We start from the raw sequence: 19445 nt of genomic DNA, 5'->3' as shown, positions 1-19445 counted from the left end.
AGAATCATGTCTGTCTTGGAGTGGGTCACTTTCAACACCAGTCCAGTTGCCCCAGTGACAAAGTTCATTAGAACGAAATGTACGTTGGGCGGTAAGTGTAGCAGGGACGTCAGCAGTTCCGCAGGAACGCCAGACGCTGTTCAGATCGATATGCCTGTTTTATCTTCCTCCTTGTGAGTATGTTTCTGTTTTAATAAAAATCATTTTTTTTGGGTGATGCCCCCTCCTTTTTCCATGTGTATTATACTTCATGTACTGAGCTGAGGAGTGAATACATGGTGCTGGCTTGAGGAGAAAGGTGGTGAGATCATCCACGTTAAGTGCCTGGATTTATCAAGAAGTCTCATTCTATGCCTGAGGGGGTTTGTTTGCTCAAAGGCTCTTTTTGACCTGCAAAGGTCAGTCTTTCTGGTAGGAGGCAAATCCTCTATTGCTTGTAGTGGAGCACATTGTGGTGATTCTGAGCGTGACCCTGTCTGGAATGAATCATACATTTAAATCCGAGTGGCTCTTGGGACTTTACCTTTGAGCACATTATATTGTTTTATGGGACTTTACACACTTTTTTCTACATTAGCACGGATTTACATTTATGCTATACATATGAACTTCTTTGCATAAGAGTTCTTGTTTAATATACTGTATTGGTATTACCTATAGAATATGTTTGCACTGAATTGCACTATTGCACTTTGATGAATTGATATTTCATTTATTATTTACTTTGTTTTTAGGATAAGCGCATCAATTTTCTATTTACCAATTAAAGATGTGCACGATTTAATCACTATTTTGATTTGAATACATTTTGGGATTTTTATACTTCTTCTTTGGACTTTTACACATTATCTTGCATGATTGCACGGAATTCCTGTTTTTGAGTATCTTTGAATGCTATAGAATTTTGCGTATTTATTTTCTTTTTCATGACACATTGTGGTGTAAGACACTTTGCCCCTGTTCACATTGGAGCGACTTGTCTTGCGATTTGACAGGTCAAATTGCATGACAAGTCGCAGCCTATTGCCAGCAATCGCTCTATTCAAATCGGTGCGACGTTGACTTTGTGGTTCCACACCGATTTAGGATGGTAGTTCCTGCACTACTTTTGCCGATTTCGGGTGCGACTTGAATGGACATCTGTGCTTGAAGCCGCACAGATGTCTTCCAAGTCGCGTCCGCAGTCACACTGACATGCTCTGATTTCAGATAAAGTCGCACGATTTCAAAGCCACAGTCAATGTGAACGGGGGCTTTATGCATATGATATTTATACAATAACTCTTATGCCGCGTACACACAGGCGGACTTTTCGACTGGACTGGTCCGACAGACTTTCCGGCGGACTTTTGATGGACTTCCGACTGACTTTTTAACGAACGGACTTGCCTACACACGATCACACCAAAGTCTGATGGATTTGTACGTGATGACGTACACCGGACTAAAATAAGGAAGTTGATAGCCAGTAGCCAATAGCTGCCCTAGTGCTGGTTTTTGTCCGTCGGACTAGCATACAGACGAGCGGATTTCTGGGTCCGGCGGAGTTACGACGTAAAGATTTGAAGCATGTTCCAAATCTAAAGTCCGTCACATTTTTGACTGGAAAAGTCTGCTGAAGGTCCGATGAAGCCCACACACGATCGGATTGTCCGCCGGACTCGGTCCGTCGGACCAGTCCAGTCAAAAAGTCCGCTCGTGTGTACGCTGCATTATTCTGATGACAGCACAACAAAACACTTTTTCTTTCTATTTCTTTGATAGGACATGAGTTATGCCGTGTACACAAAAGCGGACTTTCGACAGACTGAACTCTGAAGGGCTTTTTGACGGACTTTCGACGGAGTTCCGACGCAACGGACTTGCCTACACACGATCACACCAAAGTCTGACTGATTCGAGCGTGATGACGTACGACCGGACTAGAATAGGGAAGTTCATAGCCAGTAGCCAATAGCTGCCCTTGCGTCGTTGTTTGTCTGTCGGACCAGCATGCCTACGAACTGATTTTTCGACCCGACTCGAGCCCGTCGGAAAGATTTGAAACATGTTCTATTTCTGAAGTCCGTCAGATTTTTCAACAGCAAAGGTCTGATATAGCCCACACATGATCGAATTGTCCGGTGGATTCGTTCCGTCGGACCTTTTCTGACGAAATGTCCGGTCGTGTGTACACGGCATTAGTGTTGACTTACTGAGTATATAGGATCATTTTCTCCAGCTGCAGTCATTTGCAACAAGCTGACAGTTTCCATTCTTTCCGTGCTCTTTAAAAGCAGGCTACACATCCAAACTCTGTGTGGAATAAACAAAAGGGGTGAAGACACAGCACTGCATAGGAGAATGATGTTCTGTCTGGCAGCTTAGGGAGTGGAGGCTGTGCGGGCTCTGTGGGCACTGCCTGTCACGCTCCCTGTACTCCTGAGCTGTCACCCAGGGTGAGCAGACCTAGCTAACTAACTCCACAGCTCAGAAACCCCTGCTCAGATAGACACTGCATAGGAGAATGATGTTCTGTCTGGCAGCTTAGGGAGTGGAGGCTGTGCGGGCTCTGTGGGCACTGCCTGTCACGCTCCCTGTACTCCTGAGCTGTCACCCAGGGTGAGCAGATCTAGCTAACTAACTCCACAGCTCAGAAACCCCTGCTCAGATAGACACAGGGACACATGCTATGTACCCAGGGATCCCCCCCGGGATTTAAAAAGCTTTCTTTTATTCTAGTGGTAGTTCTGCTTTAAGTACTGTCACAATGCACATACAGTTGAGCTCATAAGATTACATACCCTGGCAGAATTTATGATTTCTTGGCCGTTTTTCAGAGAATATGAATGATAAAACACAAAACTTTTCTTTCACTCATGGTTAGTGTTTGGCTGAAGCCATTTATTATCAATCAACTGTGTTTACTCTTTTTAAATCATAATAACAACAGAAACTACCCAAATGACCCTGATCAAAAGTTTACATACCCCATGGGTTTTACTTCCTCTTTTGCGCCCTCCCCGCAAGGCCTGCAAATTCAAAGCATAATGGGCTAGTATGCACAGATCACAGGTGAGGATGGTTACCTTTAATAGCCATTTAAACCCTTTGTGTCAACTTGTGCGCATGTAATCAGACCAAAATCACCAGGGTACATAAACTTTTGATCAGGGTCATTTGGGTAGTTTCTGTTTTTATTGTGATTTTAAAAAGAGTAAATACAGTTTATTGATAATAAATGGCTTCAGCCAAACACTAACCATGAGTGAAAAATATTTTTGTGTTATCTTTCATATTCTCTGAAAAATGGCCAAGAAACCATAAATTCTACCAGGGTATGTAAATTTATGAGCACAACTGTGCTCAGTCTTATCATACATTGCACATTCAAAACGAACTTTTGCATAATCCGCAATGAACCTAATGAATCTTTCTCATCTTTCCTTATCTTCCCAGATTTAATTGCATATTGATTTATCAGATTCCTGTGGTGACTATTCTGATGTACAGTACTCTATGAATGCCTCTAAATAGCAAGTAAAGGGATAGGAAACCTTCAAACTGTTTTTGTAACATTTTGCACCCCTGCCTGAACAGGACTATCCCCTCCTCCTCTCTTAAAGCCGCATGCGTACCATGATCAGCTGCCAGGGCCTGTAGCAAAACATAAATAAAACACAATGTTTTAGGTGACCTGGGCTGCATATTAGCTACCCAACCAGGTAAAATAGATTAACTACTTGCCCTCCGGAAAGGTTTTACCTCCTTCATGATCAGGCCAGCTTTTGCTAATTGGCACTGCGCAACTCTGAAAAATGCACAGTCATGCAACACTGTATGCAAATTAAATTTATATCGTTTTTGTTTTCACACAAATAGAGCTTTCTTGTGATGATTTTTGCTCACCACTTGTTTTTTTATTTTTTATTATATAAACAAAAAATGTGGGAAGTGCAGAGAAATGGGACATACTCTTCCTGAAGCATCAGCTGGGTGTGAAACAAATGCAGACTTCTTCAGATTTTCCATAGACCACCTCTTTTCTGCACAGTGAACATCGAACATTGCTATTTATGTGGTTGTTGTACATTGTAATGTGAGGAAATAAAAGATGATCTCTAAGTAAATAAAAGTTTGAGCCCCTCCAAAAAACTTTTGCTTGGATATGTGCTACATAGGGTTGTTCAATTGTGCATGTTTTAAAAGTACTGATAACATCTGGATTTGTTGTCATCTGTGTAGTATATTCAGGAGATGTACACATATCTGTTTCATATTTGTGTTTAGATACTGTAGATTAATGGAGTTATATCAAACCCAAAGTAACAAAACCATTAGTCAAAAGATGTACCTAAAGTGGATGAATATTACAAGATGTCTGCCAATCAGGGCATTGCTGCGGCGACTGCCCCGATTGGCAGACATATTGTAATATTCAGTGATTGAGACACTAAGACGTAAGGTCGATCACTTGTTCTGAATAGTCCAGTGTCGGACAGATCGCCCCCTGCAATGTGGCTGAGGTTTTTGCAGATCCACGACTGTGATGTTCCTTCTGTTCCTCTGGAGCTGCAGCAATTGGTCACTTTCAGTGTACTGTTACAGATGATGGATATTAATATTCCCTGAGGAAACAGACCAACTCTGCGAAACGTGCTGGAATCAATATCCAGAATCTTCAGCTCTATGCGTGTTATCAACTGTGTTTTCTCTTATATGCACATTGTGACATTTTTAATGTTGTGTGGTCATTTTGGCCTGATACTTGTTTTTTACTCATTTGGAATAAAGCTTTACTTGATTTTAGTATATGATTTTCACTTTGTGACCTCTTAGGCGTTTTTTTCCTTTTGGAGAAAGCCAAAGGATGCCTTTAAAGCAGACCTAGACTCAGGAAGCCATATATTTTAAACAGTGTGAGACAAGTCAGCTGTAAATGATATTACACTTAGCCCCAGTTCACACTGCCGCAACTTTGAAGTCCTATAAATGTTAGTGGGAAGCTTTATGTCCCCTAATTTTCCCTTTATTTGCCTTGTAAGTTATTTTTGGATGTGGATGTAAGTTGTTATCTCCTAGCTGATATTATCCTATTTTTAACTTTATTCATACAAAATTAAAAGCAATTTTGTATGAATAAAGTTGTTATCAATTTTAATATTATTATACTCGTTTGATGCATTTAGGTTTTTACAAAAACTCAACAAGAAGGGCATCAGTACACACAAAGACTTGAGTACATCCAGTAACAATAAGTAAGCATATTATACTGTATATAGTATGAACATATAACAAAGAAGAAATACCACGCTAATACTTAAACAAAATAAAAAATAAAAAAACGAAAAATAAAAAAGCTGCAGCTCAATTTTGCATGATATGTGCAAACACAATGCATAAGAAAGGAAAAGGAAAGCTGCGCTACAAAAAATATATAAATGAAACAAACATATTGTGACAGACTGAGTGCCGTGTGATATAGTGGTGAGTCCCCACATAAAAAGGGATACCATCAAAAAAAAAAAAAAAAAAAGTCCCATAAAGAAATAACGTTCTGTGAAGTGAATCTTGATAAGCGATCCATTTGAGCAAAGAGAAATGATAAATGAAAACACCAGTGACAGTGAACCTCCACCTTAAAAAATGCAGGCTTACCAAAAGGCAAGCAATAGCAAGTCTGTGGATTGGGATAAAAAACCTGACATCAGACCAGCGCCAGCAGTGGATCACTTGATGGTAATAAGGATATGCCAGAGGATTGGGACTCACAGAATGAACCAGCGATCCGCATTATAGAGACAAAAAGAGAAACTCTCCATAGTGTAAATCTGCATGTAACATTTATTATAAAAAGGAAGTATTGCACTTACATCAAACAAGAGTAAAACAAGCTCATACGAGAATCCTGTTCCCCATGACTAAGTCAATCTTTGACAAAACGTACGTCGGGTGGTAGGTGTGCTGACGTCATCGCGGTGTACTGTGTACTGGTGGGCGGGTGTCTGCGAGCCGGCCGGCATTCTCCTATGAGCTTGTTTTACTCTTGTTTGATGTAAGTGCAATACTTCCTTTTTTTAATAAATGTTACATGCAGATTTACACTATGGAGAGTTTCTCTTTTTGTCCCTATAATGCGGATCGCTGGTGCATTCTGTGAGTCCCAATCCTCTGGCGCTGGTCTGATGTCAGGTTTTTGATCCCAATCCACAGACTTGCTATTGCTTGCCTTTTGGTAAGCCTGCATTTTTTAAGGTGGAGGTTCACTGTCACTGGTGTTTTCATTTACCATTTCTCTTTGCTCAAAAAGGATCGCTTATCAAGATTCACTTCACAGAACGTTATTTCTTTTTTTTTTTTTTTTTGATGGTATCCCTTATTATGTGGGGACTCTCCACTATATCACACGGCACTCAGACTGTCACAATATGTTTGTTTAATTTATATATATTTTGTAGCGCAGCTTTCTTTTTTCCTTTCTATAGTATGAACATACCCAGTGGTGTGATCTCAGCATTAGGTATTGTGCATATTGTGGTGGTGGAAAGTTGGTGACTACATTTTCTTGGTCCCGGGCTAAATAATTGTAGCTTTCCACTGACTGTTGAAAAGTGGTACAGGAGAAAGGCGTGCATGCCTAAAATGGGGTGGCACACCCTAGGATAAATAAACACAAGTCAAAACTTGGTTGTGAACCAGCTACGTGTAATAGAATGGGCTAGTAGTGATAAAGTAAGCTGAGAGGCAAAAGCAAAAAATGGGAGGGGGAGATGAGTGATTAAAAATGAGGGGATGGGGTGATGACTAGTCATCAAATAGGAAGTTAGACCCTCAGAAGTTCTAGTCTTCAAGTAATGCTCCTTGATTAGAAAAAGATTTCAGTGTACTTTAAGCTGGGTACACAAGGGCTGAAAATCAGCTGAAAACAAATGGTTCGGCAGGAACCGGACGTTTTTTTCATGTATGTACAGCTCCTCGTCCAACAGAAGCTGGGGGAGATCACTGCACTAAAATTGGATGTGTTAGTACAGTGATCTGTACATTTTTTTCGTTCAGCTCGCTGGGGTAAATAAGAAGAAACAAATTGTGTATACCCAGCTTGAGAATGCAAAGTCAATCCAGTAGAACCAAGTTTTCCAGAAGCTCTCCTCCTGCTGTATAAGCGAAGAAGTGAGGCCTTCCATAGTTTTGATCCTTGTGAATGATAACTTAACTAAAGGTGGGTCAGCCTGTTTTTAGTATATGGGGATACATGCTTTGGCATGAGATGAATCAAGAAAGATTTCTTGTTTTTTTAAACCTGAGTTGGACCTTCCGGTGTTATCTCCCAAGTGTATATAAGTACGTTTAAAAATACTTATTTGGACTGGGTCCCAGAAACCTCAAAGCCATGGACAGCTCCAGAAAACATGGATCATTGTCCCTTCATGGTCACCACATCTCCATCAGAGGGGGCAGCACTGTGGAAATATTTTGTACTGTTTCAAAGGCACATGATACCCTCTGGTGAGAATCTTATATCCTGTTTCCTGGAATTTTCCCACTCTGGCTGTTTATTATTAGATTATATTCAAGTGTGTTACCCCAACATTTCATATTCCTAATATGTGTCTGTGCTACAATATATTTGTATGATTGGTTGCTAGAGATTACTGTACATGAATACTGCTCACTGATTGGTTGCTAGAGGTTACTGGACATCCATGCCACCCACTAATGGGTTGCTAGAGGTTACTGCACACTATTACTGCTCACTGATTGGTTGCTAAAGGCTGCAGCACATCATCTCCTTACTGCCTGTACAACATGGACTGGGGAGGTGAGGTGACCCATCAATAGACAGAAAACTCCTGGGGATCCTAGGGCTCCTGGGATTAGTGGCAATGCAGGGGGAGGGGCGGGGGTGTGATCAGTGGCAATGCTGGGGGCTTGATGGGATCAGTGGCAGTAGTGGGGAGATGGCATTAGTTAGGCAGTACACTGTGGCAAATTCTGAATCATGTAGAGCAAAGCCGGAAATCTTTGGCATGTATATAGTGGAGGGTTCTACACTAACCACCAATGTAATGAGGAGTTTACAATGACCACCAATATGAGGGGGATTTACACTGACCACCAATGTGAAGGGGAATTTGCACTGACCACCATGTTACACCACCTACCAATATAAAGAGGGATTTCTACACTGACACCAATGTAATAGGAGCATTTACACCAACCACCACTTTTACACCGACCACCAATGTTAGGGGTGGTTTACACTGACCACCAATGTAAAGGGGGATTTCCACTGACCACCAGTATAAGGGCAATTCTGCACTTACCACCAATATAAAGGGAAATGTACACTGATCACCAAGGTAATGAAGAATTTATACTGACAACCAATGTAATGGGGGATTTTACATCAACAACCAATAAAGGGGGATTTCTACACTGGCCACCACTGTAAGGGGGGATTTATATTCACCACCAATTCAAAGAGGGCTTCTACATGGACCACCAATGTAAGGGAGGATTCAAAACTGACCACAAATGCATGTTTGGATTTTTTTTACTGATTACAGATATAAAGAGGAGTTTCTACACTGGCCACCCATGTAATGGGGATTTACACTGACCGCTAACGTAATGGGGTTTACACTGACCACTAATGTAATGGGGATTTACACTGACCACTAATGTAATAGGAACATTCACAGTAACCACCAATGTAAGGAGGGATTTACATTGACCACCAATGTAAGGGGGGCCTTCACACCGGCCACCAATGTAACTGAGACATTTAGCCTGCGTTCACATTTGCATGTGCTGGGAATGCATGCAAAATAACTTTCCTGACGCCACAGAAACATGCTGCCCTTAATTGTTAATGACACTCTCATGCATCTGCTGAGATGTGGGTATTCACATGCACCAAAATTCACGGTGCTGTGGCACCTAGTTCTTTTGAAAAAGGGTTCCACCTCCAATTTGCTTACCTTTGCAGAACAGGCTGATGTTAGGCTTAATGACCAAGGTTGTAGGCAAAACTTTCCAGCATGCCCCTTTACCTCCCCAGTGGGCAGCATTCAGCAGAAGTGATGGTGGATATGACCTCAGGGGGGCATGATATACATATGAATGCCCCCTCCATTTACATATCAATGAGGCCTGTCCACGGCTATTTAAATATTAATGCAGGTTATTTACAAAGGTTTGCAGGTGAGTCATCTGTACATGGCAATAGGGCTGGGTAGCATTAGTAACAGAACTTCACACTGAGATATGGGGAAACAGCACGGGACTAAAACTTCAAGGGACAAGGGAATTTAAAGTGGGATAGTTGGCAAGTATGAGGCAGCTGCTTTGGGCCCCACAACAATGGCCCTGAGGAGCTGCCCCTTTTGCCCTACCTTAAAGACGACCCTGATGCTGGCAGATATAAAAACTAGCTGAACAAAACTACAATTATATTGGAAATACAACACTTCAAATGTACATTTTTAGCTGTAAGTTTAGCTGCTTGCCTTGACGTCTACTTTAAACTCTTTTTTTTTTATGTGTTATTTCTATTTGTTCTGCAACCCCTCCCCAGTACATTTCCATCTCCAGTTATAAATTGGATATCAGTGATGCCCGAGTATTAGAGAAAAGCACAGATCGGAGTGAGGGAACCAGCTGTGGCAAGCTCCATAGTAACATCCTGGCAGTAAAGATCAATCTGAGTCACAACAGGAGAGTACGCTTCTCACATGTAGCAAGCTGATTGTCTGTCTGCAGACATAATAGCGCCTACCACAGCTGAACTTTATTTTCTCTTTGACATGGAGGCAGATCATTATACTTCCCCTTGCTTAGTTGCTAATTAGCATCCATTGGTGTGGGCGTTACTTGTAAAAAAGACTTCATACATTCCATGCCCGGGGCACGGCTCAAACTGAGCCTCTACCATGGAACAGAACAATCTGCCTGCTGTAGATATTAAAAGCAGACATAAATAAAAAATGTATTCAGTATTGTCTGATGGAATATATATATTTCACTATAGATTATTGCATGCATATAGATTACTTAATACTGTGCAGGTAATGAAGATGACAGTTCTGTTATGTATTGATTATATTTTTCAGTATGGTTATTTAACAAAACAAAAAATGGGATGTTAACTCTCTCAAATTTTGTCCAATGTGTATATCTTCATTTCAGGTGAATTGTGGCAGGTTTACCCATCATCGGATTGTTAGTGCTGTCCAGGCCCCTGGTGCCACCATAGCCTACTAATGCTATTTAGCAAACACTGCAGCTGTGCTAAAATCAGACCATTCACAATGTTCACCTTTGTCTAAGTTTTATGTAATTCTCAAGGGCCAGAATCCAGAGAGCACCTCACTGGGTCACTAAAATGTATTTCCTGAAGCTTGCACTATGTTGCGCCTTTCTTTTTATGCTTCCTGTACTGCCAAGCTTAGGGCTAGTTTACACTTGCTTCAAAATAAGGTTTCAGACAGACTTTGTTAAAGCTCTCTGATTGCAAGTCAAAGCCCCGTCACTAAATAAAATGGTTCGCTTACAGTCCTAAAATTATACCCCATGTAGCTTTAGTGGTGCTCAGAGGCGTATCTAATGAAAATGGCGCCTATGGCAAGCACTGAAACTGCACCCCCTCAGCCTCCTCCTCTCCCCCAACCGGATCTAGACAGTTCATTATTAAGTCAGTCAGATGGTCACATCCTGCATGGCATTTGGCAATGGCAATGAATCATTCATTATAACACTCAGCTTAGCTTACACACACTTTTTGGTAAACTTGCTGGATCCTCCTCGGCGGCTCCTCTTTTTTGCAGCTCTCCAAGCTTCTCCCATCCCACCTCCAGTCATGAGTGACGTCATGCCGCTGGGACGGGATTACTAAGTGCCTTAGGGGGAGTGAAGTGGCAGAGCTGACAGGGATGGCTGGTGCTTGTGCTGGGTGCAGGAGCGCACTGGGCACATTGTTACAGAGTAAGGTAGAGAGACTCAGACCACTAACTAGCGGCGGCTAGTGTGTACTGTGTGAAGCACTGCCGGCACTTCACCTGCGCCCCCCTCCCTCCAGCAAATTGTACCGCCCAGCCCAGGGCACCCTTCCTTGTGCTGGCCCAGCCCTGCTTATAGACAGTACAGCGGTGCAGTGCTCAAAGTAATGGCTGCGCGAGCCCCACACAGACTGGCTTTCTGATACAGAAACCGTCCCACTGAGCTATTGGCCCTCCCAGTAGTCCCGATGGCCAGTACATCCCTGCCGCCCAGCCACTCACGAGTGCCCCCTTCATATGGCACCCATGGCACTTGCCATATGTGCCATACCTTGGATACGCCAATGGTGGTGCTTCAAAGCATCTTCAAAGCCTCCATAGAAGTCTATGGCAATGCTCTCTTGAAGCAACTGCAGCTTTTGAGAGGCTTTAATTTAGCTTTAGCTTTGCTTTGTTTTGGAGAAATTGCAGGTATGAGATATATACACACACGCACACACACACGGGGCATCTGCCAAGCTTCACCAAAGCTTCAAAGGAGCATCACCGAAGCATCACTAAAGCTTACTCTAAGCAACACTGAAGCTTCATCGAAGCACCACCGAAGCTTCATCGAAGCACCACTGAAGCATCAAAAACACATCATAAAAGCATGTTGAAGCAGTAGGCGCTTTATTGTGTTTTGAACCCGAAGCAAGTGTAAATGAGCCCTAATTCTCACTTCTAAAGTGTGAATCTGATGGCTTTGAAAAGTATTGTATTACAAATAAAAAAGATAGAGCCTGCATTGGGTGTGTTTGGAAAATCCTCTGCAGCACTACATGCAGGGATTCTCTGATCACCAGATTACTGGGACTGGGGAGGACAGAGCAGGCACGTCAACCTCAGATTGAGAGGAGTAAATCTTCAAGTGGACAAAATTATGTCTACCATGGGCTGTATTAAGTCTACTGAGGGCTGCACTACTTATTTCAGAAAAAGATGACATTGCAAAACATAACACTATGCTGAAAATTGCAGTGTATCATAGTTAAAGCAATATGTGTAGGCTTACTATGGATTAAGTCCAGCGAGGTGCACACCACCTGTTGGACTTTTCTCTTTTATTTACAACTGACAGTTTTATGGAGCTAATTGTATACTACTGGAGCTTCTATGCTGGAACTTCTGGTCTTAGCTCCTGTAGCTGCAGAGTTGCTTGCAGCTGCTGTACCCCCTCCTGCCCAATCACAGAGCGCTTTGTGTTATGTGAACCAATTTACAGAATACAAAGCCTTCTGTGAATGTGCAGCAGAAGGGAAAAGGCAGCCAGAGCTGCTGTAAGGAGAAGGCAGCGTCTGTCCTCTCAGAGCCCCGGGAGTGTGTAATCCCAAGCTAAAATAAAACTGTCAGATGTAAATAAGAGATTCATCCTGGAGGTGACATGCACCTTGTTGGACTTAACCAATTGTATGCCTGCATATTACAAAGTGACTGAATTCCTGCTACTACTACTGATCACCCTGCTACTCTTCCCCGGCCTGTACCAGCAGAAATGGCCAGCTGTGAAGGGGATTGTATTGCGGGCACACTGTAGGGAGGATTGGAACTGTTCTGGATTCCCTGACTTTCCTGAATGAACCCAAGAGTACTCAGTACTAAGCACTCCAGTGTTTATTAATAACTGAAGAGATAGTAAACATGAATAACATAGTTACTATCTCTTCCATTTGTGAATGAATATGGCCCACCTGTTAAGGACTGAGCACTTCTGTGTTTAGTAATAAGTGCTGGGGGCAGTGGAAAAGGCAGTTGAAGGCTCTGTGCCCTCAATTTCCATTTTCTTCTGTAACACAAAAGTGAACCATCAGGGGCTTTAGAGGGTGCAATATGTTTCCACAGGGTGAGGATGGAGGCGCAGGCTGCATTTAGTAGGTGGATGATCGAGGAAGTCCTAAAGTATTTTTTTGGAACCTTGTTGAGGTGAAGTAGATAGCTAATGGGGTTCATCCCTAGATCTACCGATGTTAGATGGACATCAAACCAAAAAGGATGTAGTAGTGAGTAGTGCCAGAAAATAAAGTGTATCCTTCAGACTGACTTAGCAAGTTTATTTTTCTTGGTAACGTACATTGTTTTCTGCAGCTTTTTCCACTAGATTCACATTATTTCTAAAAACTGTATTTATGGCTTTTCTTGTTACTTTAATAAAATGGTATCACACAATCCCAGCGAGCAAGGGATCTTTTTTAAAAAGATAAAATAACACATCATTCTACTTATTTTAAGTGTCAAGTAAACTAGTAGTGGCATGTACTGTATAATTTATTTAAGAGCCTCTCAAAAGAGATATAAAATAACAGAAAGCTTGGTACAAGAGAATATACAGTATTACTAAGGAAAACCACAAAATACAGAAATTAGATAGATCATTATTGGTTGCAACAAACAGATAGAAAATGATCCAAATGGCTAATTATGTTCCATAAAATCCTTTATGCAATTCAGTGACTTATACTATATTATGGCAGCTATGAAAACAGATAGGTAGTATAAACATCTCTGAGTAGATGCTGCAAGTAATGGTAAAGTATACTTTATTCTACCATTCTGAAAAACATATATAAAAAAAGAAAAACTATTAAAATATATATTTGTTCGATTCTGAATAGTCTTAGGTTTTTATGCAATGTAATCATTTAATAATTTTATCATATTTTGTTTTTTTCTTCAGTGCACAGAAGCTAAAAAACATTGCTGGTACTTTGAAGGTTTATATCCATCATATTACATGTAAGTATTAATATGCGTTTCTCTTTCCCTAGTGTTTTTAAAATGGATGTTAACACTTTAAAAATGTCACTGCTACTAGTAATTTTTTTTTGTTTTTCTGCATCTCCCACCTTTGAATTACTATCCAGGAATGGGCAACTGCATCCCTCCAACTGTTGCTGAACTACTAGTCCTGTTATGCTTCTGTCAGTTTTGCAATGCCTCATGGGACATGTAGCTCCACAACAGCTAGAAAGCCACAGACGACCCATCTATACTATTTTTATATACACTATATCACCAAAAGTATTGGGACATATGCCTTTACATGCACATGACCTTCCCAGTCTTAGTCCGTAGAGTTCAATATTGAGTTGGCCCACCCTTTGCAGCTATAAGAGCTTCAACTCTTCCAAGGAAGGCTGTCCATAAGGTTAAGGAGTGTGTCTATGGCAAAGTTTGACCATTCTTCTAGAAGAGCATTTGTGAGGTCAGGCACTGATGTTGGAGAGAAGGCCTGGCTCACAGTCTCCGTTCTAATTCATCCCAAAGGTGTACTATTGGGTTGAGGTCAGGACTCAGGAATGATGCAGGCCATTCAAGTTTCTCCACCCCAAACTCTCTCATCCATGTCTTTATGGACCCTGCTTTGTGCACTGGTCCAAAATCATTTGCTGGAGGGGGATTATGATGTGGGGTTGTTTTTCAGAGGTGGGCTTGGCCCCTTAGTTCCAGTGAAGGGAAGATATTTTGGACAGTTTCATGCTCCCAACTTTGTGGGAAAAGTTTGGGGCTGGTCCCTTCCTGTTTCAACATGACTGCGCACCAGTGCACAAAACAAGGTCCATAAAGGAAGGGCCAACCCCAAACTTTTCCCACAAAGTTGGAAACATGAAATTGTCCAAAATGTCTTGGTATGCTGATTTGGACCAGTGCACAAAGTAAGGTCCATAAAGACATGGATGAGCGAGTTTGGGGTGGAGGAACTTGACTGGCCTCCACAGAGTACTGGCCTCAACCTGATAGAACACCCTAGGGATGAATTACAGCCGATATTGCAAGACAAGCCTACTCTTCCAACATCAGTGCCTGACCTCACAAATACGCTTCTGGAAGAATGGTCAAACATTCCCATAGACACACTCCTAAACCTTGTTGACAGCCTTCCCAGAAAAGTTGAAGCAGTTATAGCTGCAAAGGGTGGGCCAACTTAGTATTAAACCCTACGAACTAAGAGTGGGATGCCAATAAAAGTTCATGGGCTTGTAAAGATGGGTGTCCCAATACTTTTGACAATGTAGTATATGTATATACATATATATGTGTGAATAAAGTGTTTTCTTTTTCTTCTATTGCTGTAATAATCCAGCATTTTGTAAAAGGGGGCTGTCATAGCCGTATCGTGTATTTTAGTGTTTTTTTTCCAGCACATAAGGCAAAAACGGGTCATTTTTGTAAACGTATTCTTGGCTACATTCACTTTTACTTGTTACACTGAATTTATTCTGTTTAATTTTCTAAGACTGTCTTTGAGAATTATATTCAGATCTTGTGACTTTGTAGAAGTATGGTTGCTGAGCTGGCACTATTATTCTATTTCTCTGTAGGTACTGCCTGATTGTTTGGCAGATTATCAAGCTTCTTTTTTTTTTTGGTTGGCTGCATTCCTGGGCATCAGAAACATTTCTAAGCGGACATCCTGAATGTTATTCTAGTTATTTCATGAAACATATTGTGGTTCTATGAAGGAGACATAGGAATTCATTTACCAAAGGGAAATGTTGATTTTGAAAATTAAATGTTCAGTAAGCTATAAGAATTAAAGTGATTGTAAAGTCTCGTTTTTTTTTTTCTTCTATCAAAATAACAAACATGTCATACTTACCTACTCTGTGCAGTGGTTTTGCACGGAGCAGGCCAGAACCTCCTCTTCTCGGGTCCCTGGCTGGAGCTCCTAGCCCCTCCCTCCTGTCCAGAGCCGGACTGGGAATAAAAACCAGCCCTGGAAATAATTTCATACCAGCCCCAGGGACGTAGCGTGGGTTGTCAGCACCCAAGGTAGGCAAGTAAATTGCACCCCTAACCGGCGGACATTTAGCGCTCCCCGAGTCTCTTCCACTCAAACTGTATTAAACCCCTTATGGTACATTTTAGGATGTACCACTCCTCTTTGTTCTCCTTTCTTTCCCCTTTATTTCTCTCTATCATAATTTCTTGTTTTTTTCCCCCATCTCTCTCTCTCTATCCATCTTTCTTGTTCTCTCTCTTATTATGTCTCTCCCCCTCTTTTCCATGCATTCTCTCTTTTTTCCCCTCTCTCATTTCCTTTCTTGCCCCCTCTCCTCTCCCTCTTTCCGGAAAGTAAATGGCTACATGAACATTTATTGCATAAAATGATAGATATATATCTCTATATCTATATATATTATACACACACACACACACACACACACACACACACACACACACGATGTGAGTTCTGTATGTGTAAAAAAACAAAATCATACTTGGGGGGCACACCCTACAATGCGTTTACATTCAAGATGGTGCTGATAAGACCAACAAACAGTAAAAATATTACAGCGCACACATACAAAAAAGACATTAAAATCCTGCAAGGATATTTAAAAAAACCCGAACATATTCAAAAAAAAAATGGGGATTTGGTCACACTATATGGCAGCCCACTTACTGCATCAAAGTACCCCTTAATTAGTGGGTCCTACACTAATAAAAGAATGAAAGATCCTGCATCTCAACCATTGGAGATACACTCCTTTTTATGGGAGAACTCCACCCTCCCCCCCCCCCATTACCTCTTATTAGTGTCCACCAGTTCATAGGAGGAGTCCCTTCAGTTCTCCCATAAAAGAGGAGTGTATCGCCCATGGTTGAGACGCAGGACCTTTCATTCTTTTACTAGTGTAGGACCCACTAATAATGGGGTACTTTGACACAGTAAGTGGGCTGCCATATAGTGTGACCAAATCCCCACATTTTTTGAATATGTTCAGGTGTTTTTAAATAGCCTTGCAGGAATTAAATGTCATTTTTGTATGTGTGTAAGACACACTACAATAGATGGTCAGAGATTGTGAACATGATACAAGAGATGGTCAGAGACTGCAGACATGATGCAAGAGATGGTCAGAGACTGCAGACATGATGCAAGAGATGGTCAGAGACTGCAGACATGATGCAAGAGATGGTCAGAGACTGCAGACATGATGCAAGAGATGGTCAGAGACTGCAGACATGATGCAAGAGATGGTCAGAGACTGCAGACATGATACAGGAGATGGTCAGAGACTGCAGACATGGTACAGGAGATGGTCAGAGACTGCAGACATGATACAGGAGATGGTCAGAGACTGCAGACATGGTACAGGAGATGGTCAGAGACTGCAGACATGGTACAGGAGATGGTCAGAGACTGCAGACAAAGTACAGGAGATGGTCAGAGACTGCAGACATAGTACAGGAGATGGTCAGAGACTGCAGACATAGTACAGGAGATGGTCAGAGACTGCAGACATAGTACAGGAGATGGTCAGAGACTGCAGACATAGTACAGGAGATGGTCAGAGACTGCAGACATGGTACAGGAGATGGTCAGAGACTGCAGACATGGTACAGGAGATGGTCAGAGACTGCAGACATAGTACAGGAGATGGTCAGAGACTGTAGACATGATACAGGAGATGGTCAGAGACTGCAGACATGATACAGGAGATGGTCTGGGATTGCAGACACATTAGAGGAGATGGTCAGAGACTGCAGACTAAGGATGAGCTCCTGCGTGTTTGCAAAGCCCATGGGCAGAGCCGGCCAGGAAGTTGGCACTGTGCTGTGCTAATCACAGGCAGTGAGACATTTCCCGATCGCTGCAGCTGCGCACTGTGATTAGCGCAGCGCCGGCTTCCTGGTGGGCTCTGCACATGGGCTGTGCGAACACACCGGAGCTCATCCTTACTGCAGACATGATACAGGGGATGGTCAGAGACTTCAGACATGATACAAGAGAAGGTCAGAGACTGCAGACATGATACAGGGGATGGTCAGAGACTGCAGACATGATACAGGGGATGGTCAGAGACTGCAGACATGATACAGGGGATGGTCAGAGACTGCAGACATGATACAGGGGATGGTCAGAGACTGCAGACATGATACAAGAGATGGTCAGAGACTGGAGACATGATACAAGAGATGATCAGAGACTGCAGACATGATACAAGAGGTGGTCAGAGACTGCAGACATGTTACAAGAGATGGTCAGAGACTGCAGACATGTTACAAGAGATGGTCAGAGACTGCAGACATGATACAAGAGATGGTCAGAGACTGCAGACATGATACAAGAGATGGTCAGAGACTGCAGACATGATACAAGAGATGGTCAGAGACTGCAGACATGATAGAGGAGATGGTCAGAGAATGTGGACACATTAGAGGAGATGGTCAGAGACTGCAAACTAAGGATGAGCTCTGGCGTGTTTGCACAGCCCATGTGCAGAGCCCGCCAGGAAGTCGGCATTGCGCTGTGCTAATCACAGGCAGTGAGACATATCCCGATCTCTGCAGCCGCACACTGTGATTAGCGCAGTGCCGACTTTCTGGCGGGCTCTGCACGTGGGCTGTTCGAACACGCCGGAGCTCATCCTTACTGCAGACATGATACAGGGGATGGTTAGAGACTGCATACATAGTACAGGAGATGGGCAGGGAATGCATGTATGGCTGAACTCAATGTAAAAGCATATAGTAGGGCTGCGCCACTCTACTTAAACCAGCTCTTCAAGATCAAGTTAGTAATCCTCCTTTTAAAGTACAACTAAGTGCCAGAAGACAGCAACACATCCAATTTCCAAAATTCAAATTGTCTTACAATGAACTGGTCAGGATTAGTGGAGAACTTTAAACAGTTAATGAGTCTGTGAAGCTTCCAGCCTAAATCAGCAGTAAATCATCCAAAAAAAACATCAAACTGTGCAGAACACACAGAGCTCTGGCTAAATAGCTGAGCTGAAATGGTTAACAGATAGCCATGTGTGACCGGTCACTGGACACAGAATGCGGCTGGCTGCAGCGTCTCCCAGAGATCTTATCAGTGTGCAAGTTAGGAAGCTAAAACAAAAGAGTACAGAGCCAGACAGGAGGGAGGGGAGGTTGATAGTAACCTGCACACTGCCCGAAGGCAGAGATTTCTGGATGACACCGGCCAGCATTACATATGACATTGCTCCAGACGATCTTGTTTCCATTCAGCCAGAGCTCTTGTGTGCTGCAGGATTCGTTTGGCTGTGGTCATACCTTCCTCTATCTCCTCAGCTTTAGGTACTGTGTGTATCTCCCTCCCGACGACCCCATTCATCCCTGATCCAGCACCTGGGCACATTTAAATGTGGCGGGCTGGAGAGGGAGGGGGGTTACACTGCCTGCTGCACGATGGTTCCTCGCTCCTCCCCCCCTCCCTGCTACATATTTCCTCAGCCAGCCCCGCCTCCTGATCACAGCACAGCCGCTTCTCTCTCAGCTGTTCTTAAAAAAAAAAAAAAAAAGTTACAGAGCTCCTAGCTGACAGCGGCCTCGGAGCAGGCAGCCTACCGGGATATTTCCTGCTATCCCGGTAGGCCAGTCCAGCCCTGCTCCTGTCGAGTGCCCCCACAGCAAGCAGCTTGCTATGGGGGGCCCCCTGACCTGAGCCGCAGCTCCGTG

The 19445-nt window shown here is 42.7% G+C and overlaps 1 protein-coding gene across 1 annotated transcript in view; it reads left to right on the top strand.

Moving 5' to 3' along the window:
- Nucleotides 1-19445, top strand: part of VOPP1 (VOPP1 WW domain binding protein) — a 194724-nt gene that overhangs the window by 114084 nt on the left and 61195 nt on the right. Inside the window, exon 2 of the mRNA XM_073630462.1 lies at nt 13690-13748. Within this exon, the coding sequence (XP_073486563.1) occupies nt 13690-13748 (59 nt within the window). The remainder of the gene's footprint in view (nt 1-13689; nt 13749-19445) is intronic.

Source organism: Aquarana catesbeiana, linkage group LG05 (genome assembly GCF_042186555.1).
Source record: "Aquarana catesbeiana isolate 2022-GZ linkage group LG05, ASM4218655v1, whole genome shotgun sequence".
NCBI classification, from domain to species: Eukaryota; Metazoa; Chordata; class Amphibia; order Anura; family Ranidae; genus Aquarana; species Aquarana catesbeiana.
Note: the sequence above shows the minus strand (reverse complement) of the source record. Positions and strands in the feature narration are given on the sequence as shown.